The sequence below is a fragment of the Lissotriton helveticus genome, chromosome 7 (genome assembly GCF_964261635.1).
Source record: "Lissotriton helveticus chromosome 7, aLisHel1.1, whole genome shotgun sequence".
In the NCBI taxonomy this organism is placed as follows: domain Eukaryota; kingdom Metazoa; phylum Chordata; class Amphibia; order Caudata; family Salamandridae; genus Lissotriton; species Lissotriton helveticus.
The window spans coordinates 1,157,228,155-1,157,255,798 of NC_136068.1; the positions used below are offsets into that span (position 1 = coordinate 1,157,228,155).

The following is a 27,644-nucleotide window of genomic DNA, read 5'->3' on the forward strand; positions in this document are numbered from 1 at the left end:
TAAGAACTGTCCAGCCCGTGCATTAACTAATGCAACCCTGGCACAAAAACGAGCCATCCAAAACAGCAAACAAGCATTTGCAATGCAATAGGTCTTGCATCTGCGAGAGTTGGAGCTTTTGGCATTGTAAATGACATTGCCTTTTATTTATGTGTTTTGAAAATCTGCAAATGGTTTGTAATACACACTTTGTACTTTTAGTCGTTGCTTATGAGAAGCACGGCTGGCAGTAACTGAGCCTCTTTTACAGCCAGCCTTGCTTCCGTAAGCCTGGACTATAAGTACAAAGGGCATGTTTACGCAGCACATACAAGTTTACCAAACACAAATGAAATGCATGGTCATTGAGAATGCCAATAGCTCAAACTCTCGCAAATGCGAGACATATTGAATTGCAAATGCTTGTTTGAAGATTAAGTCATTTCTATGCTCTAAATAGAATTCACTGCACTCTCCCCCCCCATTAAAAGGTTCTTAAATAAGGTGTAGTAATACACAAAGCAATACATAGTAATACACAATGCACTGCTTCTTCATACAATGAAATTTCAGCACACAAAAGTAGACATATCTTCTGCACCACAAAACAAAATAATGGAGATAAAAACATTTTTAAAACGTTAACAATTAAAGGTCGCTAACAGGTGGTGTTGTCATTTTCACCTGACCAATTACCTAGTGCATCACCCACTTTCTATACGGACCTATGCAATGCAAAATACTCTTCCATGTAATCCAGGAACAAGTAAACAAAAACAGTGTCAAACATGCAACAACATTTCAGTGGGCCACAATTATAAATAACCAGATTTTAAAACTACAAAATCAACAACTGATTTCAAGCAAATTGAAAAAAAATAAAACGGAATTTTACTCTTGTAAGGATATTTTTGACTTTTTTTAAATTCTGTGACTAGTGTTCCTGGAAATCATCAACTTTCACAAGCGCTCAAATGCACAATTATTTATATGATAAAGGAAAATTAGTGCTGCGACGCAAAAGTGCATTTACATAAGTGAACTATTTTCCCTCGTCAACAGGAACATTAGTTTTCCAGTAAAGAAGCCCTTTCCCCTACACCTCTTTCAATGTTGTGGGAGTTCTTTCCCCATCCTCAGCATAAACCTCAATTATTCCAATCAATGGCTGTAGTAAATTTACAAATGTTTTCAGGGCAAAAAACTACTAGCAAATTGTTGGGAGGAATAGTCACAAACCTACAAGTGTGTGGGTGTTCATCAGCTTTTACAGGTGGACCCACCGCAAACCGGCCCCTAGTACTAGATGTGCTCATGTGGAAATTTCACTACACAGGCAGAATTTCTGTGATAGATCTTTCAGGAGGCCTATTTCCCTCCACTGCGGATTCCGAAAATCAATACTGAAATATTGTCTCTGAAGATTACACTTTGCACACAAAGTCAACTCTTGAGTGGAAAAACGTATGAATCAGGTTTAAAAAGTTACCTCCTTTCATTGTCATCCAGGTGCACAAACAGAACATTTTTTTCAATAGCTTTAGCCAAGGCAGCCATTGTTTTGTAATCTTTAGGGATCACCTGCAGCGTAAGGAAAACAGTATTATCTCCCAAGTTGATATTTACATGTTGCTTAACACAAGGTAGCGCTAAAGAATTCAAACTCATTAACGGCTGCATTTTAGATTTACTGACTAAATAGATATTAAAACACTAAGACCATTAAATAAAAAAAATATATTAAATGCTTTAAAACAAGAGACCAAAGAGATATTCTGCTATTTTACTAAAAAGCCGCAAGGACACCTCTGCCAACGGAATATTTGGGGTTGGCCCAGGCAAAACGTACGATAATTTTGAGTTACTATGGTAATGCACAATTCCCCAAATTAAGCTTTTATGTCACAACGCATAAGTATGGGACATTCACAGTAACAATGTACAAAGAATGCATCATTCATTATAAAGATTTGGTGTGGACAAACGGAAAAAAGGCAAACAGAAAGAGTGGCTGTGGTTTGTAGAGCTTTTGTGGGGGGTTTTGCACCATCTATTTAGTGTGAAAGGCATCCTTCCATCCACTTTGGATGCAAGGATACATTTCCCATTAAAATACAGCGGTAAATACCAATTTTGCATTGCACATTAAGTGTAATTTCACATAATTTTTCTGAAATTCCACGCGTCACTTTTAACCCGTTCTCATATACCGTCCAACCTAGAATATCTCTGTGAGCCATCAGGCACTGTATGGTAGCATGCTCACTAATGCTCAACTCTGCTAAAACTTAGACCGTAATATCATCCTACATCTACTCATGTAGTCCCCCTCGCTACATTTGTGCAGATACCAGGTCTTCCTCCAATTCTACAAAATTAGAAACACCTAACTGTAGTGTCGCTGCGCTGGCACAAAAGGACAAAGACACCAAGTTGAATATAGGAGCATTTTATTTCGCGTGCCTCTAGCTCCTTACTATCCCTGCTCTACTTTCACTTTTCCTCGCTCCTCCTCTTCCGCCTCCCCAGCTCTCCTCTTACTCTCATGTGCTGGTCCTAGCGCCCAGCACGTCACGTCATTACATCTTCCCACATTCTTAAACAACTGTGACTAGTTTAGATGTGTCTGTGCATGTCAGGTTAAACAATACAGGCAATATATTTTCAGTTCTTCAATTAGGCGAACTGGTCTTCGAAGGGTTTGTTGCGGTCATAGAGGGGCATCTCAAGCAGCCTGTTCCCTTACGTCAGGAGCCATGGAAGGTCGATTATCATTTACTGACTCAGATGCATCTCTGTTGCCACACTGAGGGGTGCAGTCAACGCTTCTCGGACCTTGGGCGTGCATTTCTGAAAATGAGTCCCATTCCTGGTGACCCTCTTGTTCTCAGACTAGGCTGTGATCTTTCCACCATACCATTGGCTTGGGGCCACAAAGGAGTGATCTTCCGGTGTCTGAAATTGAGGTGCTTGGCAAATTCAGCGAAATCTTATCCATTGAATGGGGGGCCGTTATCTGTTTTCACTACCTTTGGTATGCCCCATGCTGCAAGCACCTCATCAAGTACCGGTATAGTGGTGGCAGATTTGGTTGATGCAATGAGGTGCGGAATAGGGAAACGTGAGTATTTATGCATTATGACTAGGACATACTTGCCGGGTTATAGCGGTCCAAAGAAGTCCACTGCAACATGATGCCAGACGCCATCCGGCAGTTCGGACATTTGAAGCGGCGCAGGGGGATCCTCTACTTACTAGCTGACACTGTGGGCAATCTTTCTGTGTAAGTTCCACCATCTGATCCAGCATAGGGAACCAGACCTGTTCCCGCAGCGCTCTCTTCGTGGCTACAATACCTCTGTGCCCTTCATGCGCTAGGTTGACGACTCCTTGGCGCAGTCGTTTCGGGATGATGATCCGCTTGTCCCTTAGTACAAGACCATCTGCGGTGATGGACAGCTCCTCCTTCACATGTTTGAAAGAGGACAGGTCCTGATTGTCAATTTGTTAACTCTGTCCAACTTCTTCCAAGTGCCTCCAAGCGTTTGTCCGAATGCGATGTTTTACATTTTGAAGTGTGACGTCTTTATAAGTAGCGTCAAGGATGGCCTCTAAAGGAACTGCGGGTGGTTTGGCTTGAGCCACTACAAAATGGATGTATTCCTCAGCTAGTGATGGATTGGATTTAGACTTTGCCTTGGGATGTCGTGACTTATAATCGGCAGGATTTGCAGCTTTTCCCGGCTTGTAGATGATAGTATAGTTGTATTCCTGAAGACGGATGCCCCAGCGCTCTATTCTGGGTGGCATTTTGGCTCGGGGATTTCCAAAGATGGTTATCAGAGCCTGGTGATCCATGATAAGTGTGAACTATTTCCCGTTCTCTCCGTGTCCGTGAGGCTCCGACTAGCATATGCTACACTGTTGATCACTAGCTTTGACATATTGAGCTAGAATCGCTCCCAGTCCTATGGGACTCGCATCCACAGTGATTTCAGTCTTTCTTCTCGGATTGAAATATGCAAGATTGTTGGCAGATTCAACCGCAGTTTTAATTTCATGAAAAGCTTGATCACATCTAATGGCCCATTGAAATGGGTGTCCTTGCTTTGACAACTTTCTCAGGGGATAGCTAATAGTGGCGTAGTCCTTGATATAGCGTGTACAGTAGCTTGCCCTGCCTCGGAAAGAGCGTACATCCCCTGCGTCTCATGGCCTGGGGGTGTCATTCAGAACGGCAATCTTTTCTGGATTTGGTTTCATTCCCGCACCTGAGAATATGTGTCCGAAGAATTTCAAGGTGGATTTGTGAAATTCACATATGTCTTGGCCATAAGATTGGCCTCTAATAAAGCATGGCAGACTCGGTCCACCGCTGTGTCATGTTCTTGCAATGTTGCTCCATAGACCAAGATGTTGTCACTGTAGTTTAGAGTGTTGTGAATGTGATGGATTACTTTTCTGATGGCCTCCTGAAAAATCTCAGTGACTGAGGAGGCCCCAAAGCAGAGTCTTTTGTATCTAAACAGGCCTTGATGAGTCGAGAAGAACAAGTTACTTACCTTCGGTAACGATATATCTGTAAGAAACAGTAGTTAGTATTAGATTCCTTACCTTAGAATATCCCCAGGCGTCAGTCTGGATCCGGAAACTTTTGCGTAGCAGTACCCCTGCGCGTCGGTAGGCGTCGTCTGCAGGCGTCCCCTGCGGCTCCGCGTCCGTCGTCGGCGTCGTGCGCCGTGATGACGTCGCTGGAGTATATAGACGCCGCCTCCGCGCGCTGACGTCAGTTCTTTGCACACAGCTTTTCCGCGCCAGAACACGCAGAGCCATGTGAGAACTAACACTGGTGCCATTTGAAACTAGGGCCCTGAAAGGGATGTCCTTAACCCTAGGTATCAGTTCGCAGAACGGGGAGGACGGGTGGGGCGGTAAGGAATCTAATACTAACTACTGTTTCTTACAGATATATTGTTACCGAAGGTAAGTAACTTGTTCATCTGAAAGAAACAGGTTAGTATTAGATTCCTTACCTTAGAATAGATACCCCAGCAATACCAACCCCGGTGGTGGGTCTGCGAACCAATACAAACCTACACCAGAAAGTCCTGGAGGACCGAACGGCCAAAGAAGCCATCCCTCCGGACTTGACTGTCCAGGCAGTAGTGCCTCGCAAAGGTGTGCAGCGAGGCCCACGTAGCCGCCTGGCAAATGTCCTGCAAAGGGACTCCCCGGCCCAGGGCAGTAGTAGCCGCCGTGGCCCGAGTGGAATGGGCCCGCAGCCCAACAGGAGGCTCCTTCCGAGCCAAAGAGTAGCATGCTTTGATGCACAGGACGACCCACCGAGAGATGGTTTGTTTCTGTACCGCCCTTCCCTTCTTCTCACCCACGTAGCCAACAAACAGTTGGTCATCCACCCGGAACTGGCGTGTGCGATCCATATAAAATGAAAGCGCACGTTTTGGGTCCAGACGATGGAGCCGCTCTTCATCCTTTGAAGGATGCGGAGGCGGGAAGAAGGAGGGCAAGGTGATGGACTGCCCGATGTGAAAAGCAGAAACTACTTTGGGCAGGAAAGAAGGCCTAGTCCTAAGAACCACCTGGTCAGGATGGACGGACAAGAAAGGAGGTTTAACAGAAAGAGCCTGGAGCTCACTCACTCTCCTGGCAGAGGTGATGGCAACCAGGAAGGCCGTCTTTAAAGTGAGAAGACGGAGAGGACAGGAATGAAGCGGCTCAAAGGGAGCACACATCAAGAATGTCAGAACCAGATTCAAGTCCCACTGAGGCATCACGAACGGAACAGGTGGGTACATGTGCGTGATGCCTTTCAAGAACCTCCGTACAATAGGGGACTTGAATAAAGATGGCTGATCAGGTAGCCTTAAGAAGGCGGAAAGGGCAGAAAGGTAGCCCTTGATAGTGCCCAGAGCAGAGCCCTGCTGGGCAAGAGAAAGAAGGAAGAGGAGAACCTCGGAAAGAGGGGCAGAAAGGGGATCCACAGCCTTTGCTGTGCACCATGCCACAAATCTGTTCCACCGGCAGGCGTATACCGACTTTGTGGAGGGACGCCTGGCTGCCAGAATCACATCACAGACTTCAGGAGGCAAGTCGAATGGCCTCAACTGTCGCCGCTCAATCTCCACGCATGGAGGTGGAGGCTGGACAGGTTCGGGTGGAGGACCGTCCCCTGCTGCTGCGACAGAAGGTCCTCCTGAAGGGGCAGGCGGATCGAGGGACCGACTGACATGCTGAGTAGCTCGGGATACCAGTATCTTCGAGCACAGTCCGGAGCCACAAGGATAACTTGGGCCCGGTCGCGCCTGATCTTCTTCAGCACTCTGGGTAGAAGTGGTATAGGCGGAAAGGCGTACAACAGACCGCAGCTCCACTCGCGCCGAAAGGCGTCGCCGAGCGAGTGCCGTCTTGGAAACTCCAACGCGCAGAACTGATGACATTGCGCGTTCTCTTCTGTGGCGAATAGATCTAACCACGGCTCTCCCCATTGCTGAAAGAGGCCGTTCGCCACGTCCGAGTTCAGACGCCATTCGTGATCCACCGAGCACCGACGGCTGAGTTCGTCCGCCCTGGCGTTCAGAGAACCTGCCAGGTGTTGAACCGTCAGAGTCACACCCTGACGTTCCAGCCATTGCCAGAGGCGCAGAGCCTCCTGGCAAAGGGTCCACGACCCCACTCCGCCTTGTTTGTTGCAGTACCACATGGCGGTGGTGTTGTCCGTGAACACCTGCACTACACTCCCGTTGACAAAGGGGAGGAATGCCTTCAGTGCTAGGCGAATCGCCCGCAGCTCCAACAGGTTGATATGGAGCCGGGACTCCGCCGGAGACCAGATGCCTCTGATCTCCGCCTCTCCCAAGTGGCCACCCCAGCCCTGGAGGGACGCGTCCGTCACAACCACGTGCTCCGGTTGGGGAAGGGAGAGGGATCTGCCTCTGACCCAATCGCGGTCCGTAAGCCACCACTGCAACTGTCTCGCAGTGCCCTCCGAGATCAGGACATGGTCGGATAGGTTGCCCTGATGCTGGGCCCACTGAAACTTCAGGTCCCACTGCAGAGCCCGCATCCGCCACCTGGCGTGATGCACCAGTAGGATGCAGGAGGCCATCAGCCCCAGAAGCCGTAGCGTCAACCTGACCGAAACCCGGGATAACGGCTGAAAGATGGGAATCAGAGCCTGAATATCCCGAACCCGCCGTTCCGGAGGATAAACCCGAAACTGCGACGAGTCGAGAACCGCTCCGATGAAAAGGAGCTTTTGAGAGGGACACAGGTGTGATTTCGGCACATTGATGGAAAACCCCAGCTCGTGCAGGAGGTCTGCCGTCATCTGAAGGTGGTGGACGACTGTTTGGGGCGAGCCCGCCTTCAACAACCAGTCGTCGAGGTAGGGAAAGACTGAAACCCCTAACCGGCGCAGATGAGCTGCGACCACCGCCATCACTTTCGTGAACACCCGTGGGGCGCTGGTAAGGCCGAATGGGAGCACGATAAACTGAAAGTGCTCCTGGCCTACCGTGAACCGCAGGTAACGCCGGTGGGCCGGCAGGACGGGGATGTGAAAATACGCATCCTGCAAGTCCAACGCTACCATCCAGTCTTGTGGGTCTAGGGCAGCCAAGACCTGAGCCAAAGTCAACATCTTGAACTTCTCCTTCCGGAGGAAGCCGTTGACATCCCTGAGGTCCAAGATAGGACGGAGGCCTCCTTTGTCCTTCTTGGGCACCAGAAAGTAGTGGGAGTAGCAACCACACCCTACTTCTGGCCCAGGAACGTGCTCGATGGCCCCCTTGGCCAAGAGGGCCGTAACTTCCTCCTGCAGAAGTGTCAAGTGGTCCCCCGACACACGGTGGTTCTGCGGTGGCATGGCTGGAGGAGTGGACTCGAAGGGGAGGGAGTAGCCCCTTCGGACGAGCTGCAGCACCCACCTGTCCGATGTAATCGCGCGCCAGCGGGAGTGGTGATGGCGAACCCTGCCACCCACTGGCGTCACGTGAGTCCGAAAGCTCGGACTAGGAAGATTTGGAGGCTGCAGCGGGGGGAGGTGTAGACTGACCTCGCCGCTGCCCTCTACCGCCACCACGGCGGAATCCACGGCCGCCACCGCGCTGGGGAGCGTTCTGCGGCGCGTGGCTGGCAGCACGTGTGGGACCGCCGCTTCCTTGGCCACGAAAGGGGCGAAACGAACCCGTCTGCTGGCGCTGGGTCGAAAGACCCAAGGACTTGGCCGTGACCCTGGAGTCCTTGAAGCGCTCCAGCGCGTTGTCCGCCTTGTCACCGAACAGGCGACTGCCATCAAATGGCATGTCCATGAGGGCATTCTGGACGTCCGGCGAGAAGTTGGCAGATCTCAGCCACGCATGGCGACGAATCGCCACCGTCGTGGACATAGCCCGTCCCAGCGAGTCGGTCGTGTCAAGACCACACCTGATCGAGTACCTCGCCGCGTCCCGGCCTTCAACCAAAGCCTGGTTGAGCTTGTCCCGCACTTCCTGCGGGCATTGCGGCAAACACTGTGCGACCGTATCCCACAGGGAGTGGGTGTAGCGGCACAAAAGGCACGCGGTATTACAAGACCGCAGTCCAGCGCTCAAAGAGGAAAAGACCTTTTTGCCAAATTGGTCATACCGCTTTGACTCCCGATCGGGCGGGGCCGATGGGAATGCGGACTGTGAAGTGGAGGCCTGGATCACCAGACTCTCCGGGGAGGGATGGGTGGAGAGGAAGGCAGGATCGTCCGAGCACGGACGGTGACGCCTGGCAACGTTCCGGTCAACCGGTGCACCGGAAGCGGGCCTGGACCAGGTGCCCAAAAGGACATCCGTCAGGGCCTCATTAAACGGCAGCAGAGGCTCCTGAGGGCATGACTGCGGTTTAAACACTTCGGTCAGAATGTTAGGTTTGACCTTAGCGACGGGGAGCTCAAGGCGCAAGGCCTTGGCAGCCCTCATCAGGACCACCGAATAGGCAGCCCCCGCCTCTGACGCCACAGGGGAAGGCGAGACAAACCCAGGGTTGGGCGACTCGTCCAGACCACTGGCATCACCCAAGTCACCTACCCAGTCCACGTCATACTGGCAGGCACGGGATAAAGGGTCTTCAGACCCCTCCCAACCCTCTCCATACTCGTCCTCATCGCCGTAGTCTGGGTCGACGATATAGACTGGCTCCTCGGAGCCAATGGGCCCCAACGGCGCCTGACTCGGCGTCGGACGATGCCGGTCCGACTCCGCGTCAGGAGTCAGAGAGGGAATGGGGGTGGCGCCGCGCGGCGCCGGGGACCCGACGCCGGTGGCGCCGGCGCCGGGGAGCCGACGCCGGCCGGAACCGACGGCGGAGCCACGGCGTCGCGCGGAGGCGGCACCACGGGTTGGCCCAATGGAATCGGCGCCGGAGAGGCCGGTAGACCAGCCGGCGACGAACCTGAGGGACCCAGCGGCGCCGAGGCTGGAGCCGTCGGCGGCGTCGGGGCAGGAGCACCCGAACCGCTCGGGCCCCCAGACGGGACCGACGGGCCCGCAGGCGCCGTAGGCCCCGCCGGAGGAGATATCGCCCTCATAGCCATGAGGAACTCCTCAATCTCCTCGCGCGACGCGCCTTCCCAAGGGACCGACGGGTATGGGGGCGTCGGCGACCCACGCGGGGCCGCGGGGGTGGGGCCACCCGAACCCCCGGCCGCATCATGCGGGCGTCGGGGGGAGTCGGGGGTATGATGACGATGCCCCGACTTCTTGTGACGCTTACCTGACGAACCGGAGGAATGGCGGCGACTCCCGGAGCGCTCATGGCGGCTCCGCGATCGCTCCCTCGACCGCTCCCTCGACCTCCGACCGGACCGGGACCGCTCTCGACGCGGGGCCGACACTCGGAGCTCGAGCAGCTTGCGGGACCGCTCCCGTCTAGCTTTGCTAGTCAAGGCCCGGCAGTCGACGCAAGACTCCACGTCGTGGTCCGCGCCCAGGCACCGGAGGCAGAGTCGATGGTGGTCGGTGACCGACATCAGGCGGTCGCACCCGTCGCAACTCTTGTAACCGGGCATCCTACCGGCACCGTAGAAGAATTAGGAATTAATCAAAAACTTGGTCAAAAGACCGGAGTACTGCTCTTCGGATCTGCGCTAACTGGCGCGGAAAAAAGAAGAACTGACGTCAGCGCGCGGAGGCGGCGTCTATATACTCCAGCGACGTCATCACGGCGCACGACGCCGACGACGGACGCGGAGCCGCAGGGGACGCCTGCAGACGACGCCTACCGACGCGCAGGGGTACTGCTACGCAAAAGTTTCCGGATCCAGACTGACGCCTGGGGATATTCTAAGGTAAGGAATCTAATACTAACCTGTTTCTTTCAGATGGTGGTAATAGATCTTGATTTTTCATGAAGTTCCAATTGGTGATAGCCCTTGTTGAGGTCTAGTTTAGAAAATATTTGCGCACCATTGAGTGATGCAATCATGTTGCTAATATGAGGTCCTCGGTGTCTCTCTTTCAATGGCAGTGTTGAGTGCCCTCATATCAACACAGAGGCACACTTTGCCAGGCGAGCCCTTCTTAGGCACGACGACCACTGGAGAGACCCAGGGCGTGGGTACCGACGTTCTTTCAATAATGTCAGCCTGGAGAAGATCCTGCAGTTCCTTCTCTATAGCCTGTTGAAGGTGAAATGGAATTTTCCTGTGATGTTGCGCTATAGGAGTCACTCGTTCATTTATGTGCAATCGAACGTGGCAGTGAGCCATCTTTCCAAGACCAGTGAAAAGTTTTGAAACTTATGAACTATGTCCGGTTCATCATAGACTTTATACAAAATGTCTACCACTAGAAGTCGTTCCACCGTGGGCAAGCTAAGGAGACAATCCGCTTCAGGACCATCAATGGCGTGAATGAGGGCTGGAATAGTTCTGTCCTATGCGAGATGAGTCGGATATTGTCCTAAACACAGAAGAGGTTTCTTGGACATACACGTGTACACTCGCACGTTGGCTTTATGCAAATGTGGTGGTGGACTCATCTCCTTGTATTCTGCGACTGAAATGTAGTTGAGAGATGAACCACTATCCAGAACAAATTTGTCCCAGTGTGTGTCCATTTTATTATCTAGTCGCGGGTATTTCTTCAGCCGGTCCGGGTCCGCAACCATGCAGACGTACTCATCACTGTCTTGCGATATTGGTGACAGCGACCTTGACTCACGAGATTGTGACTGACGAGACTGACGACTGGACTGTGAAGACCCAGTGAAAGAGTCTCTGTAGTCCCACACTGCTTTGGCATGATGGCGAGTGTTAGACGGTCTGGATTGTCTGTAATTGTCTCTGTGGGTGTCTTTGCAAGGGGCTCCACAGACATTCTCAAAGTGGTTGTCCCAACCACACTTCCTGCGTTTTTTACCTAATGCACGGCATGTCTCCGTGTGGGGAAAGTCATATGCACAGCAATAGCATTTAAGTTGGCGCTCCTGTCGTTAATCAGTCCGGTTGGAACTGCGACGCCGACGACTTGTATAATGAGACTGAATTTTGGATCTGGATGATCTTTGTTTTGCAGGGGAAGGACCTGTTGGTGTTACGGGATTGGAGCCAAAAGGCTTGTTCGCGTTTTTCGCCTCTTCCAGCTTCCATTTTCTTGGCATGTTCTTCTGCTTGATCATGTACTTGCGTCATTTCTTCGATCTCATCCAGAGAGTAGCTCTTCTTTAGTAGATGCCTGCGTAACGACTCAGACTGGCATCCTATGATTGATTCGCAGGCGAAGGGCGTCTTCTGTCGAGAAAGAATCAAATTCACAATAGCGGGCCAAACGTCTAAGTTGCGTAATGAAAGTATTCATGGGCTTGTCTTTTTCTTGAGAAGCCAAATTGAATGTATATCTTTCGTAGTCAACGTTCCTTTTGTGAAGAAATTTTCTGTTTAGTGTGTCTTGCACATTTGCATAGGACGAAGCAGCGTCAGCTGGAAGCTCCTTTATAATGTGACCAATATCTTTCCCAATTAAATTGCGTAATGTAATCAGTTGCTGCTCCTCCGTGGTCATGGGAGACCCTTTCATGAAGTCTTCAAAGTCTTCTAGCCACTCCTGTCAGCGAAGGCCCATACCTCCCCCCGATATGAGGACCAAGGGTTCTGGCGGGCATAGAACGGGGACTCCGATCAAGCAGAGTCTGTGTCCGCCCATTTGCCCTGTGGTCATAGATGATTCCGGCATGGTGCTAGCGCTGGCAGAGGCATGACTCTGTCTGAACGTTGGCGATCCAGACAGTGTAGATGCTTTGTGAAGAGAAGTCGAAGCACAGAGACCCTCTCGGCGCCTGCCACACAGATCACAATGTCACTGTCAGCGCCACTCTTTAATTGCGCTATTATGTAAGGTCAATAGCGGGGTACTTATGAAGAAAGAACAGTCCACGAGATACTGTAAATTGTTTGTAAGGTCACTTGTAATACTAGACATCAAGGGCAGGTGACTAGATGAGCAGGCAGTACCTTTAAACCTTTTGAAATGACTGTGTGACGTAGTATAAAATCACCTAGTCTTCTCCCACAGTCTTTGGCCAATGCTTGATGGCATTTGCAGCAGACGCCGGACCTTAAAATGGCCGCTGGGGACTCCTAACCTTGGGTTAGGTGCCTGACTCCAAGATGGCCGCCGGTGAGATCTCGCACCTCGCGAGATTTCTGGCTGAATTCAGCCGGTAGGAGCAACAAAGCAGGATTCTTCACACCGGGCAGCAGGAATGCATGCAGATCAGGTACACCACAGGAACAGACCCCGCATACTTCAGCAGGCGGCACTCGGTCACGGGCACTCCCAGCCCAAGGCACGCGACCGGGATGGGCTCCCGGGTCGCAAACTGGACACAGGAATCTCCTCACCACACGCGACCGGGGTGGGCTCCCGGGTCGCGATCACAGCAACTCCCACACAGGAATGCACGCGGCTGGGGTGGACTCCCAGGGCTTGACCGCGGACCCACCAGCTCCGAGGCAGCGGAGCGGAACAGCAGCACAGCGGGCACAACACGGCCGAGGTGGGCACCCGGTTGGCGAGGCAGCGGAGTCCCTTGCTCACTTTGCCACTGGATTCAAGCAAGCCGGGCTGAAGACGGCTGTAATGCCAGAAACCGGTCCTCGGAAGCTTGTTTCCGGTCCAGGGAAGGCATGGCGTGGCAGTTCGGGCTGGACTGTTCCCATGAGGCACAGGGTCAGACTGATTTGCATATGGCCATGTCTGAACTGGGGTGGCAGAGTGGGCTAAAGAACGGTGATGGATTAAACCCAGATCTTTTGACTGGGTGTGAGTGCTTGATTGGTTCAGATGCTCCGTCCATTACCACCCCTCTTTGTACCGAGGAGGCAGGTAAGCAGCATGCACAGGTTGCAACCACCGTAGTCGCCAGTTGTAGTGTCGCTGCTCTGGCACAAAGGGACGCAGACAATAAGTTAAATGTAGGAGTATTTTATTTCACGTGCCTCTAGCTCCTTACTATCCCTGCTATCCCTGCTCTCCCTGCTCTACTTTCACTTTTTCTCGCTCCTCCTCTTCCGCCTCCCCAGCTCTCCTCCCACCATTAACTCTAATGTGATGGTCCTAGCGCCCAGCACATGTCACGTCATTACACTAACCAGCACACTCCGGGACCACATTAGATCTCCAATGATTACCACAGGCCTCCATCCCTCACCCCCACTCTACATACCTTCTTATACATGGCAAAAAGACAAATGTTACCAATAATGTACAGCGTGCACTGGACTCAACTAACATGTCTAACAGATACCAGTTAGGGTGACTCACTGCCAAATATAGAGCTTGTCTTGGAGGAAAGTAATTTGTAACAACTCGCATCACTGCTCCATGTCACCTATCTACCGCATAACTGCAAGACACGCTCCTTCTAACCAACTACAGTAAACTATCCTCCAGTTACTTAATAGATTACAAACTCTCCCCACACCAAAGGTTTCTCCATATTACAGGGATATGGACTTCCACACCTCTCTAATGCACACTGCAACCAGTTACAAGTTTACTACCTTAAATATTTTGTAACTATTGTACAATCTCCGTTACTCAAGCTTTTACGTTCCAACAACTATCCATCCATCTTCACCCTCTAATCTGGTCAGTTATTCACTGAAAAGTATGTATTTTAATTTTTGTCAACATCAGTTTGTTAATATTTTTCTCTTGCTGTGTAATAAATTAAGCCACTGTCTGCACTGAATTATTCAGCCTTATTTATCATCTACAGCGCTTTGTTTATGTACTCAATCTGACCATATCTATCTAAGTGAGTAGTTCCAAAACTTGAGAAAACGCAAATACCAATAAATGGTCAAATAACCCCTCTACAGACATTACCATCAAGAAAACTGGAGGCAAGTTATCAACTTCACAAAAAACATGTTCCATCAACATCTGCATGAGTAAAATCAAGGTTAATGTAATATTGTCTTCTGGTTAAACAGGCCAAGAATTCAATACTTCCCCCCCCTCCTTTTCTCCCCCCCCCCCCCCCCAAGTAACAAATCAACAAAGGGTGGACACGCATCCTTTTGTTCTTCACTGCACAATACAGTTTATTTACAAATTAACCATTTGGCAATTACCACATAGTTCTACTACTGACCTTTCTAACATACGAGGCTGCATCCTCCTCTGTATAGACTTCTGCACTAATGGCACCACGCCTTCTCCGGCCCTTCACTACAGGGTTCATAGGTGGTGGAGGTGAAATCTCATCTTCACGAGAGTCAGAACGGGACCCAGACTTCTGCTGATTCAGGCTCTGCTTTGCTGCTTCCTCCTAAAAGAAAAAACATTCAATATATGTCAAAATTTAGCATCAGCAGGTAAAAACCATGAACTAGTTAGCATGGGAATAAGGTTCTATGCTTTAATGCTGGAGATTCAAATCAGTGATCCGGTACAGACGTGGCATTGTAGTTTAACCAAAGACTATGAATACATCAATTTCATACAGATATTACTCTTTACAGGGTTCTCTGAAAAACGTAATCCCTGAATCGTTATTATGGATACGTGGGTCTTTATTTTTTGTAGGTGAACCACCCAATGGTCACCAAAACCCTTGCCTAATAGAGTTATGTGCGAGATTTTATATAACTAAATACCTTCCTACAGGCTTTAGTAAAGTCTAATAATAATCCACCCTCTAAAGCCTACTGTTTTTCACAATAAGTAAGACCTACTTGCTTTGTCATAACTTTTCATTATAAGCAGATCACAACTAACGAGCAACGTAACTTTTCCCAGTGAAACGATAAGGCCTCTATTATTTAATAACGGTAACAACAATAAAAACATCAGACACGGTGTCCTAAAATTAGAAAAGTATACATAATTACAGTTGGCTAAGCAAAACACTATCCCTCCTAAAATGGCCCAACAAGGATTTTCACAGCACAAACTTTCTATATCTATGGTTTGTCACTCTAGGTTACAAACATCAAACAAACATTGCCTACTTTGGTAACCTGCGAGATTCTATGTAACAAAATACCCATTTGTAGGCTTTACTATAGAGTAACAATTATCCACACTTTAACGCCAATAAGCTTTACTTTATGCTTTTGACAATAAATACATTAAGCCTAGTGCCTTTATCATGGCATTTCATAATTAACAGAACAGGGCTATAGCCATGATCATTAGCTTGCCACCATGATCAATTCAGTCCTGCTGTAGAAAGTATAAACTTGCTACAAGCAAAAAAGTGCACTACAAGCAGTAATTTCAGTGGAAGCAAACACATTCAGACCAATCTGATTCTGTACTCTGGGGAACCAGAATATGTGGTTTGAGCCTAAGCCAATCTCTCAGCAGGACTATGAACGCTCTTTTTGTTGATCACATAAGGTCTTGAGATAGATGCTCTGTTAGCCCAGACCTGAAAGTCTATGCATATTAATGTAGCTATGGGCTTTCACACACAAAACTGCAATGTATCTAGTTATCTAAGACACTTTAATAGCATTACACGGTCATGTGCGAGTCCCTGGAAATACAAGCTCAACCACTCGGACAAGTTAAAAAAAGGATTGATCGCAGCTGAGTGGAGGGATAGCACTTTTTGTGAAACACACAACTTTTGCCCAATCAAAACATGCATTCCTATCTACCAACATGTACCCCTCTTGGTAATGCCAAGACAAGCCAGACCAAAATGTAAAGTTTACACAGCTCACCAAAGGCAAGCGAAAAAGCAAACAATTCAGAATTGGCTGGCCGTAAATAAGACTCCAGAATTTAATATGTTCACATTTCCCCAAGTACATCAGATCTTAAACCACCAGCATGATCAAATTTAAGATACAAATCAAGGAAAAATAGGCCTTCTGTTGTGTATCCAAGACATAGAAATCCATTCAGACAAATGGATCCGTCTTAATGTGCAAGTAAGTGGTACCTTGATTTTCTGTTTTCCTTTAATTACTATCTTCCGGGGCTAGGGTGCATGACCGGTAGGTCTGCACTATACACGTTCACGTACATGTTTATATTAAAACTCCTTTCTTGCAATGCAGAACATAAAGCGATTTCTCAGTGTGGTCAAGTTTTACAGAGGATTCTTAATTAAATCAAAATTTAAGGTCCTACTCACCACGGGCAATAAATAGGTGTTCATAGCAGGACCAACCCTGGTGCACCCCAGAACCAAATATTTTGAAGAAGTGAGAAACTTCGAAATTCTCTCTGTACCTAGTAATGTTAAATGGAAGACCTCTCAAGTGTAGGAAAAAGTCCTATGAAGTTTAAACGCACTATGTCTCTTGTGAGGCTGTCTTGGCCTGTACGACATAATCACAATATCGCAGAGTCTAAATAGAAGATAGAATAGTTACTAAGAATAGCAGATGATCAAGACATTGTCAAGTGTGCTTTGGATACCAATTGTGCGAAAGAAAGAAATGGCACACAATAAAACTGCAACAGAACACAAGGTGGGAAGCCAAAAGCCATTTTACACATGAGACCAGACTAATGGTTCACACAGTAGTAAAGCTCAGCGACAAGGCCCACGTTTTTGGAAGAGGCTGCAGATTACATACATAACTTCAAAGATATTCCAGAAAGTTGGAAAGGCTTCAGTTTATAAAATGGGATGTTACAGAAATTCCTTTCACCTATTGGACTGCAGCATTATTAAATGGCTGAGGAAAGCTGTGCCCAATTACTTTCAGAGTAACACAGGAAGTGACTAGCCGACGATTATATACTGATGATCGAACAGACCGTGGTCACAGATGGCAGTGATGTGATGAATAATGTATGGGCATTGTCCTCTATGGCTCAGTATCAGTTGCATGGCATCCTTGATGCGTGATCTAGGTTTACATCTTATTTACAGCCATTTATTCACACCTACATTAATATCAATCAATCAAATTGACTTTATTTCGGATATATTGCAATCCATAAAAGTACACAACATTAAACAATTCATATTAAAAACATCACAGTAATTACAAAGCCAATCTAGGTTACATACAACACATATGTTTCTTAAAAGAGTGCGTAGACAAAATCAGTACAAAAAAAGTGCAAGTAGTGCCCACATACAGAAAAAGTGCATTAATGCATTGGGCTGCAGATGATTCACAATTACTCATCTAAACATTTTCTTAGTCTCATGGTTAATTTTAAAAATTCTAACACCTGGAGGACACTATCAGAGTGCAGCAGCTGTAAGTACATAAGGGCGGATCTAATTTGATTAAAATTTAATTTCTTTAAAAGAGTAACAAGATACCACCTACGGGGATATTCATAAAATGTACATAAAAATATAAAATGCAGCATATCCTGTGGAGACTTCCCGTCGCAGCCACAGGGAGCTGCAGGTTTCTTAAAAATGTTCGACTTGGGTCTAATTAAAAGATGATGAAAGATGTTAAACCTGAACCGGGTCAGCAAAAATTTCTCATGGGAGGTACAGGAGCATGTTAGGTACATTTCCATGGAATCACAAGTTCTCAGCATAATATACTTTCTAACATTTGGTTTCGCGAGCTCAACTTCATCTCTTAGGGCATTACAATCCAAGAAGAAAGCTCTCTTAATTGCTGCAACATCACCCTTAACTATATCCTTCGGGTTATCAAACAAGTTCAGGCGGCCAAGTTTCAGAAATTGGGACTTCAAATATTTAAGCCAAGGTACACACATTGCATGATCAAGTGATAAAAGATCTTCCACTATCTCGTGGGTCAAAGGAATTTCATCACTTAACCATAATTTTACCCAGCATAACAGTGGTTTCAATCCAATAATGTCGGATAGATGCGGGCAACCAAGTTCTTCATGTACAGTTAAATTCGGTGTGCTACCCGGAACACATAACAGACGCTTTAAGAAATTATTTTCAACTATTTGTAGTTGTTCGCCATTTACGTAGCCCCATATCTCGCTTCCGTATACTGCGGTGGCTATGGATTTAGTGTTGTATAATTTCATCATAGCCACAATTGGCTTTTTCCCCAATTTAGAGGCAAAGTTGAAGATGGAGGCATTTACTCTAGTCATTTCCCCCTTCTTCTTGGCCAAATGTGGGGCCCAACTAAGCTTCGTATCAAATAAAACACCCAAATATGAGAACGTCTGGGTGATGGGTATCAGAACATCATTCAGTTTAAAATTGAACTTCTTTTTAGGTTGACAGCCAACATGCATTATGTAAGATTTAGAATTGTTGACCATAAGGTCCCTGTCAGACATAAAATTATTAAAAGCATTCAAAAGTGCCTGGAGACCTAATTCTGTTCGTGAAATTAAAACCGCATCGTCGGCATATAAAAGTAAAGGAATACCCCTCGCACCAGCTCTAGGACAATCTGATTTTACCTCTTGTAGTTCAGCCTCTAAATCATTTATATAAAAATTAAAAAGAAAAGGGGCCAGGATACACCCCTGACGTACTCCTTTATTAATGCTAAAACTTCCTGTGGTTTCCCCGGTCGATGAGAACCTCACGTTGGCTCTTGTGTCATTATGCAGATCCGCTAGGAACTCCACGATGCCCCTGTCAATACCTTTATCCTTCATGGTCTGCCACAGCCTCCCTCTGTTAACACAGTCGAAGGCTGAGGACAGATCCATGAAGGCAAGGTGAATTACTCCTTTCTGTACGACAGTATATTTATTCAGAATAAGAAACAGGTTGAGACACTGAGTTATGTTAGAGCGCCCTTCACAAAAGCCATATTGAGAAATCGACATGTTATTTTCATTCGACCAACTTGTTAGGCGTTGAAGTTATAACTCTCCCCATAATCTTAACCATTGAATCAATTAGGGATATTGGTCGGTAACAAAGAGCACTTCCCCTATCTCCCTTCTTGAAGACAGGAACTATAGTTGACAGTCCCCACGTTCCCGGACAACCCACTGTGACCGCAGCATTAAATACAGCAACCAGAATGGGAGCCCAGAAAACTGGATCAGATTTGTAAAGATCCGGTGGTATTCCGTCAGGACCTGGCGCTTTATTTGCAGTAAGACCTATTATAGCAGCCAAGACCTCACTTTCGTCAAAAATAATGGTGCTGTCCCTATCATAGGGGGCAGCAGCCATAGTTCCAGAACCCTCAAAATAGTACAGACTTTTAAAATGACTTTCCCATTCCTCTTTGGTTATGCAACAGACAAGTCCATCTCCAGGGTCCTCGGTCAAAAAAGGTTTTTTGACCAGGGCCCAGAATTTGGAGCTGCTATTCAGGGTAGAGGGATCAAGCAGTTCCTCCCAGGCCTCTTTCCTCAGAAACTCCTTACGGGCAAAAGTAATAGCCTTATATTCCTTTCTACAGAGTTTTACGACCTCCCGATTCCTCGGGGAGGCTGATAGTGCAAGCCTCAGTTTACGAGCAGCTATAGTGCAATCGTGGCTAAACCATCTCGGGCCTATATTAACCTGAGTTTTATTAGGGACCGATAGAAACGCTGACACCTTCTCCGAAATATTTTGATAAGCCTCTAGAACCAGCCTAGGTTCACCCCCCCCCCATTGATACAGACTTTAATATCCTCTGCACACCATTCAGAGATGTTCTTATAGAGGATATCCGCAGAGACCATAGACCATTTTAACCGCCTCCTCCCATCTGTTGTGCCCAATCTACCATGATTGATGATCTTATTGCCTTTTTTTACCCAGGGACATTTTAAACAGATTGTTAGAGGGTTATGGTCGCTGAATTTGCTAGGAACAATGCAAAAAGAATCTAAAAAAGTTAGCATCGTCCGCGAGACAAGTATATGGTCTATAAAGGTGCCCCTTCCATGTCCTTTAAAGGTAGGGGTATCAAACAAAACAATATAGTGGGTGACATAGCCAGAGAGAGGTCATAGTCATTCAGTAGGTCATTGCACAGTTCCCCCCTCCTTAGTGTGCTCCATATGGAGACAGTCCGCACGTTCACAAGTCATTTCTGGTAAGCACTTGTGCAATGGGTCTATACAAGGATGCAGATTGAAGTCCCCCATAATCATGAGGTTATGGCCCACATTTTTCATAAAATTAGAGACAAAAGAATTTAATATATGAATGTGATTCCTGCCTGCACTATCGTAAGCAGCATTGTAAAAGTTCACCAGGCCCACAAGGACATTACCTCCAGTTAGAGTTAAGCCCATTACACCTGTATGTTGTGCTTCAATTCTTCGTACTTCACAGGGTATTAGTATGGAAACAAAAATTACAAGACCCCCCCTTGGGCCTACCCCGCAATGATGGCAAGGCTGGCACAAAGAAGGCCTTATACCCTTCTAAGAAGAGGTTACAGCCCAGCTCCCAAGTCTCTTGTAAACAAATAATCGAAAATTGCTTAATGTAAATCACCCAATTTGCATCAGACATTTTGGCCGCAAGACCAGCAATATTCCAAGAGACAGCAAGACATCCTGGCATTATGCCCACCGGGATATCGGAGTTTATAGATTCACCTGTAGCCCTAGTAACCTGAGCCGCAGGTGCCCCCCGTCAATCACACAGCTCAAGACCGGATAACACTTCATACCTGTTCTGTGTGTTTAAGTTCGACCCATATTGATAGTGTCCAGCACTGGGGCTCCTGTTATAAGTACCCATGGGTCCGCCTGACCCACAAGGATTACTGATGTTATAACGGAATTGAGACTCTTGCACAGGAGTATAAGGTTCAAGCCCCCGCCTGGTTAAACTCTGTTGTGGTGTAGGTTTGCACAAATGCGCATAAAAGTAACCCAGGGGGCGTACACAGATACTGTTCATATCATATACCAGTGCAGAAGCTCTCAAAAGAACAGTTGCCACATGCTGGGGGTGTTTGAAGTTTACAGTATCAGTTGCATGGCATCCTTGATGCGTGATCTAGGTTTGCATCTTATTTACAGCCATTTATTCACACCTACATTAATAAAGTGGGGAATCCCAGAGTCTGTTAAGGGCTGTCCAGATGTGGGTGGCAGTAAAACGACTGGTTGATTAACATAGAAAAGAAAAAAATAAAAGAATTAAAATATAGAGAGAATAAGGAAGAGGGTCTGAAGTTGGATGTGTATGAGTGGACTAGAATGAGTGATAGAGGAAAACCTAGACCTTAAATCCTGCAGGATCAAAATCCATTACACCATTCAAATCTCATGCTCTCACGTTGTTGCAGGAATATGGCGGGTGCCAATCACTTAGCATTGATGCTAGGTCCACCTTTTCTACCACAGATAATAGTGGCATTGTGTATTCAGAAAACTTTTAATTAATTTTGGAATTCCTAGGTTAATGATGCAGTCATTCATTCCTCCACCCCTTTGGAGTTTAAGGATTAAGTCAGCTACCTAAAGTAGCAGATGCTCCACTACCAGCAGCGATTACGATGTCAGCATCCGAGTGAAGATTCAAGGTGGCTCTTTAGTAGAGATCTGCAGGGCAGTCAACAGGGGTATTCCATATACATTTTACACCAATGCTTCTCAAAACCTGCCATTTGCACTAGAAGAGATCCCTCTGCAATGGTACATGTGATAATAGCCTGTTTCATGATTCAAATATTTTTTTAAATACTCGGATTTGTAGAGGGCGGCTAAAAACCTGTGAGGGTATCCAGGCGCTGTCTATAGGCACGAGGATATCAAGTGGATGTTGAGCAGCTGCAGAGACTCATACCTAGATTCCCAGCTCTAAAGTCAGCAGATCTGGCTGTTACCCCACATCGTCTCCCATGATATGAAATAGCACCGTCAACTTTACAGTGGTGTAACGAAATGGTTACTTACCAGAAGGAGTAGTTTTGCAGTTTGAAGTTTCCTGGATTCACATGCTGTGCATTATTCCGCCATCTAGTGGTTAGGTCCGGAATGGTCTGGTTTTTTCCGCTGCGCCATCGTCAACCACCATTTGGTGCTAGGTACATCCATTGCGTGACGTCACACGGCGCACTGTGCGTGGTAGTCATCTTTGGATTCTCCCCCCCCTTTTCCTTTCTTGATAAAATATGGTAGGTCTTACATTTTCTTGTCTTTAGTTGTTGGTTATATATTTATGTGATCTTTTTTCCTACCTGTTTGCATTCCTCCTCTGAGGGGAGGTGGGAGGGTCGCATGTTTATTTGCAGAGTTTATGTGATTATGTGATCATGTGATTTATAGATTGCATGTGAATACAGAAAACTCTTTAAGCTGCAAAACTACTCCTACTGGTAACCATTTCGTTTTGCAGCATGAATCCATTTCTGGATTCTAATAAACTGGCAATGTTTAAATATTTATAGACTTAGTTAAACATTGTTTAAACATAGGAGTTACGCTCTGTTACCGTTTAAAAAAAGGAATCAAATACATGATTGCCAAGCATACCATTTTTGTCAGGCAGGCCTTTCTAATGCATAAAGGTATCCACAGTGTGATTATTAGAAATGGAGTTGGGGTTTTGAATAATATTTGGAGTCCCTTTCCTTCTGACACCTTCTCCCAGCCAGATTATAAATGACAAAGGTTGTTAGTCATGGCCCATAACAGAGTGGCTTACTGCTGCTAATTTTTTTTCCTGCTTAAAACAAAGGACTGTCAACAGCATAAGGCTTCTTTTGGCCACAGCATGGTGCCCCCCTGGGATCACTTGAGGCCCCCCAATGGGGGCCCGCTCCCCAATTTGAAGACCCCTGCCATATGGTGTACTGTTTCCACTTAGCTGTGTAACATTGTCTTGTGGTTTGTTTTCTTGCCGCCTTTGGTATCTCCATTGTTCTTTGTGGTAAGTTTAAATGTACGAACTCTATGTATTCAGGCGCCAGGCTGCTAGGCTGAGTGTAGTTAGTTCCAGGTGAAATATCTAACCCCATTGCATTGTGAGAATGTCCTTCTCTGCCTTGAATTTGATGATCTGTCCCCTGGACAGTTCGAGTAGGCTGGAGTACCGTGTTTGCCTTACCCATTGAGGGGCTGAGAGAATTAGATTTGTTCCCGGTTGTCTGGCTTTTTCCAGTACCCTTTGTAGCAGAGGAATTGAAGGAAAAGAATATGCCAATGTCCGACCAGTTTAGCGACAGGGCATTCCCTTTTAATAGGTGGTGTTGAAACCCGAAGGTGCAGAATTGGTATTTCTTGTTCTCCACTGTTGCGAATAGGTCTATTTCTGGTGTACCCCCTGTTGCAGGCTCCTTCGCTTTCTCTCCCATTCATGCGAGCTGATGCGCCTCTGGGTTGTCCTTTCCTGGCAGGTGAATTATCTATAGGCGGATTCTCCACGATTTGGCCCATTTCCATATTTCCTGAGCTAGTTTGCTTAGAGTAAATGATTTTTCTCCCCCCAGTTTGTTGAGGTAAAGCGTTGCTGTGGTATTGTACATCTGGATCAATACTGTCTTCCCTCCTATGTGGGCATGGAATGCCTTTAGTGCCAGGTATACCATCTTCATCTCTAGGAACTTGGTATGTTTTATGGAGTGTGCATCCTTCCATTAACCCCGTACCCTCGGTTTCCTGAATGGGCACCCCAACCCTTGTGGGACCCATCTCTTGTGATGGTCACTGTGGGAGTTGGCGATTTGAAAGGTCTACCTAGTGTTATGTTCTTGGATACCCACAATTGTAACTCCGTATTAACTCCGTATTAACCTTTTCTGTTACAACCACTAGATCCTTCCAACTCACTGTGGTTTATGACCAACTGTTGCACAGCCACTCCTACAGAGGGTGCATATGCAGATGTGAATGGATGATGTGGGAATGCACAATGAGATCATACCCATGAGTTTCATGACTGTCCTCACGGTCAGAGACTGACCATTCTGGTAGAGACGAGTTTGCCGTTTGATAGCTTGTATCCTCTTTCGGGCCAGGTATGCCAGTGCAATCTTGGATAAACGTTTAAACTTTCTCTTAGGCAAGATGGCGCCCGCTGCTGCGGACGTGTAGCTGACCACTCCTGCCGGACCTCGTGGAAAATGTGCTAGAAAGGAGTAGTGAGACGTATCTCCAGCAGTCTCACCCTGCTAGCGGCTTGCTAAATGTCCCGATACGCTCGGAAGCTTTTCCCGCATGTTATGGATTAAAATTGTTTCAACTGACCCGCGTGTTTGCCGGTTTGCTGTTTCCTGATGCTGGAGACGCTGCTCGGCTTAGCTGCGGGGCTGACCAGGTGTCGGCGAAGTTGGTGGGCGCTGCCGCTAAGCAGTACGCGGATCACCTGGGAACCGCTTTGCGATTTTGCTGGAGGATTGGACCCACTGCAGGAAATGCCCCCGAAAGGTATGCAAGGGAGACCTCGCGGCCAAGAGAACGAGAGCGCAGAGAATGCAGCCACAGACGCTCAGGTGTGAGAGGATGCCCCGGGCAGCTCGGCTGATTCGGACAAGACCAGCCAAGGCGATGCCGCTGCCACAAGAGCTAAGGGGGGCCTGATGGAAAAAAAAAAAAAAAGATACCAGCGCTTTTCTCCGCAGCTAAGGATAAGCGGAAGGGGAGAAAGGCTAAGCTTAAACTGGAAGGGGGAGCCGACCCTGTTGAGTCAAGTGACGGGGGCTCTCGAGTGTGGTAAACGCGAATTTAACTGTAGATTCATTATCTATGGAAAACGCTATCCTGGGATGTATGGGACCTCTTTCAAGCGCAGCCGCTGGTTCTCCTCGTGTCACTCAGTCCTCCTCGGAAGACTAATGGGGCTTCGGTTGGCACTGGAGGGGCGGAGTGTGGGGCTGTAGGGGGACCCAACACTCTAATCTGCTAATAAACTCCCATGGTGGTGATCAGTTACATATACCAGACGCAGAATCGGGGGATTTGTATTCCCTTTCAGAGCAATCTAGGTCATCCTGTGAAGATTTGGCAGTACAATATACGGCACAGCTGAGCATGGTGGAAGGCAGTGACCACAGTAGCTTGTTCTTGGAGGAGTCTGGGGAGCTCGCACAGGGCCACCCCCACACTGTACGGAAAAATTGGACCTGAATACTAATAAAGGTGACATTGTAAAGGCTCAACACCTGGGGGAGCATGCACAAGCCGATAAGAAAGAAATGTCCTTATCATTAATATATCGATCTATTATGTCCCACAAGGATGAAACCCGAGAAGAGAGCCAAAGAGTACAAAATCTATCTATAAGCACAGGGTCAGAGCTGATTTGCATATAGCCAGTGTCTAACCCAGGGTGGTGTGGAGTGCAAAAAAACGATTGATTTAGGCCCAGATCCTTGTACTGGGGTGAATGTATGACATTGTTCTACATTCTGTCCATCAACTGTGTTTTTTGCAATTTTCACCCCGAGTGGGCTGGGTATGCTCAGACGTGAGTCCCAGGCTCTCCACACCACTGGAGTCAAGCTATCCAGGCTGAATGAAGGCTGATAGCCAGAAACCGGTCCTTGGATGCTTGATTCCGGTCTGGGAAAGACATGGCTTGGTAGTTCGGACTGGACTGTTCCCATGAGGCACAGGGTCAGAGCTGATTTGCATATAGCCAGTGTCTAACCCAGGGTGGTGTGGAGTGCAAAAAAACGATGGATTTAGGCCCAGATCCTTGTACTGGGGTGAATGTATGACATTGTTCTACATTCTGTCCATCAACTGTGTTTTTTACAAGAGCTAAGGGGGGCCTGATGGGAAAAAAAAAAAAAGATACCAGCGATTTTCTCCGCAGCTAAGGATAAGCGGAAGGGGAGAAAGGCTGAGCTTAAACTGGAAGGGGAGCAGACCCTGTTGAGTCAAGTGACGGGGGCTCTCTAGTGTGGTAAACGCAAATTTAACTGTAGATTCATTATCTATGGAAAACGCTATCCTGGGATGTATGGGACCTCTTTCAAGTGCAGCCGCTAGTTCTCCTCGTGTCACTCAGTCTTCCTCGGAAGACTGATGGGGCTTCGGTTGGCACTGGAGGGGCGGAGTGTGGGGCTGTAGGGGGGACCCAACACTCTAATCTGCTAATAAACTCCCAAGGTGGTGATCAGTTACATATACCAGACGCAGAATCGGGGGATTTGTATTCCCTTTCAGAGCAATCTGTCATCCTGTGAAGATTTGGCAGTACAATATACGGCACAGCTGAGCATGGTGGAAGGCAGTGACCACAGTAGCTTGTTCTTGGAGGAGTCTGGGGAGCTCACACAGGGCCACCCCCACACTGTATGGAAAAATTGGAGCTGAATACTAATAAAGGTGACATTGTAAAGGCTCAACACCTGGGGGAGCATGCACAAGCCGATAAGAAAGAAATGTCCTTATCATTAATATATCGATCAATTATGTCCCACAAGGATGAAACCCGAGAAGAGAGCCAAAGAGTACAAAATCTATCTATAAGCACAGGGTCAGAGCTGATTTGCATATAGCCAGTGTCTAACCCAGGGTGGTGTGGAGTGCAAAAAAACGATTGATTTAGGCCCAGATCCTTGTACTGGGGTGAATGTATGACATTGTTCTACATTCTACTCTATTAGGCGCATGGCTAAATCCCACGCTGACTTTATTTCCAGGTTCAACGAGGCTGAAGCACAAATCTCTAATCTAGAGGATCAACTCACCCAACAAAAGGTTGCCACTGATTTGATTCAAGCCACTAGGGAGTACACTCAATTGAAGATGGCGGACAAAGAAAACCGGGCACGCAGAAATAACTTGAGTACTCAAGATTCCGGAGGGGAAGAAAGGGCAGGACCCACGCAGATTTAATGTAGATTTGTTTAAAAAAGCATTTCCTGAGCTGACTGGGTGGGATTGGGACACAGATCGAAAGTGCTCATAGGTTCCCTTTTAATATTCGTCTCAGAGCTGGACAGGGGGATCCCAAACCCAGAGCCTTCCTAATCTCATTTAATGGTTTCCTGGCTCAAGAGGAGGGGTTTCAGCTAGCGCGACCTGACAAGAAAAGAGAAGGGGGAGATGTTGAATTTTTTGTGAGGCCAGATCTTTGCCAACATACTGTTGAGCTTCGCAGGCAACATCGGCAGTTGACCACACAATTCCAGGCTAAGGGGGCTCAAGAGTAGTTAATGTTCCATGCAAAGCTAAAAGTGATTTTTCATGAGCGTACCCGTTTCCTCACGAATGCAGGGTCTGCTAAGGAGTTCTTAATCTCTATTTAGTGTGGTTGACTTCTATCTGTTTGATGTACAGGTTATTCTGATACTTTTTTCTCTCCAGTTCTCTTTTCTCTTATTC

At 47.4% G+C, this 27,644-nt stretch overlaps 1 protein-coding gene across 1 annotated transcript in view; it reads right to left on the reverse strand.

The window, feature by feature from the left end:
* PRKAR1A (protein kinase cAMP-dependent type I regulatory subunit alpha) overlaps window positions 1-27,644 on the reverse strand; it is a 310,119-nt gene that overhangs the window by 155,467 nt on the left and 127,008 nt on the right. The window contains exons 3-4 of the mRNA XM_078654290.1: window positions 14,626-14,802; window positions 1,469-1,560 (exon numbers count right to left, since the gene is read on the reverse strand). Of these exons, the coding sequence (XP_078510416.1) occupies window positions 1,469-1,560; window positions 14,626-14,802 (269 nt within the window). The remainder of the gene's footprint in view (window positions 1-1,468; window positions 1,561-14,625; window positions 14,803-27,644) is intronic.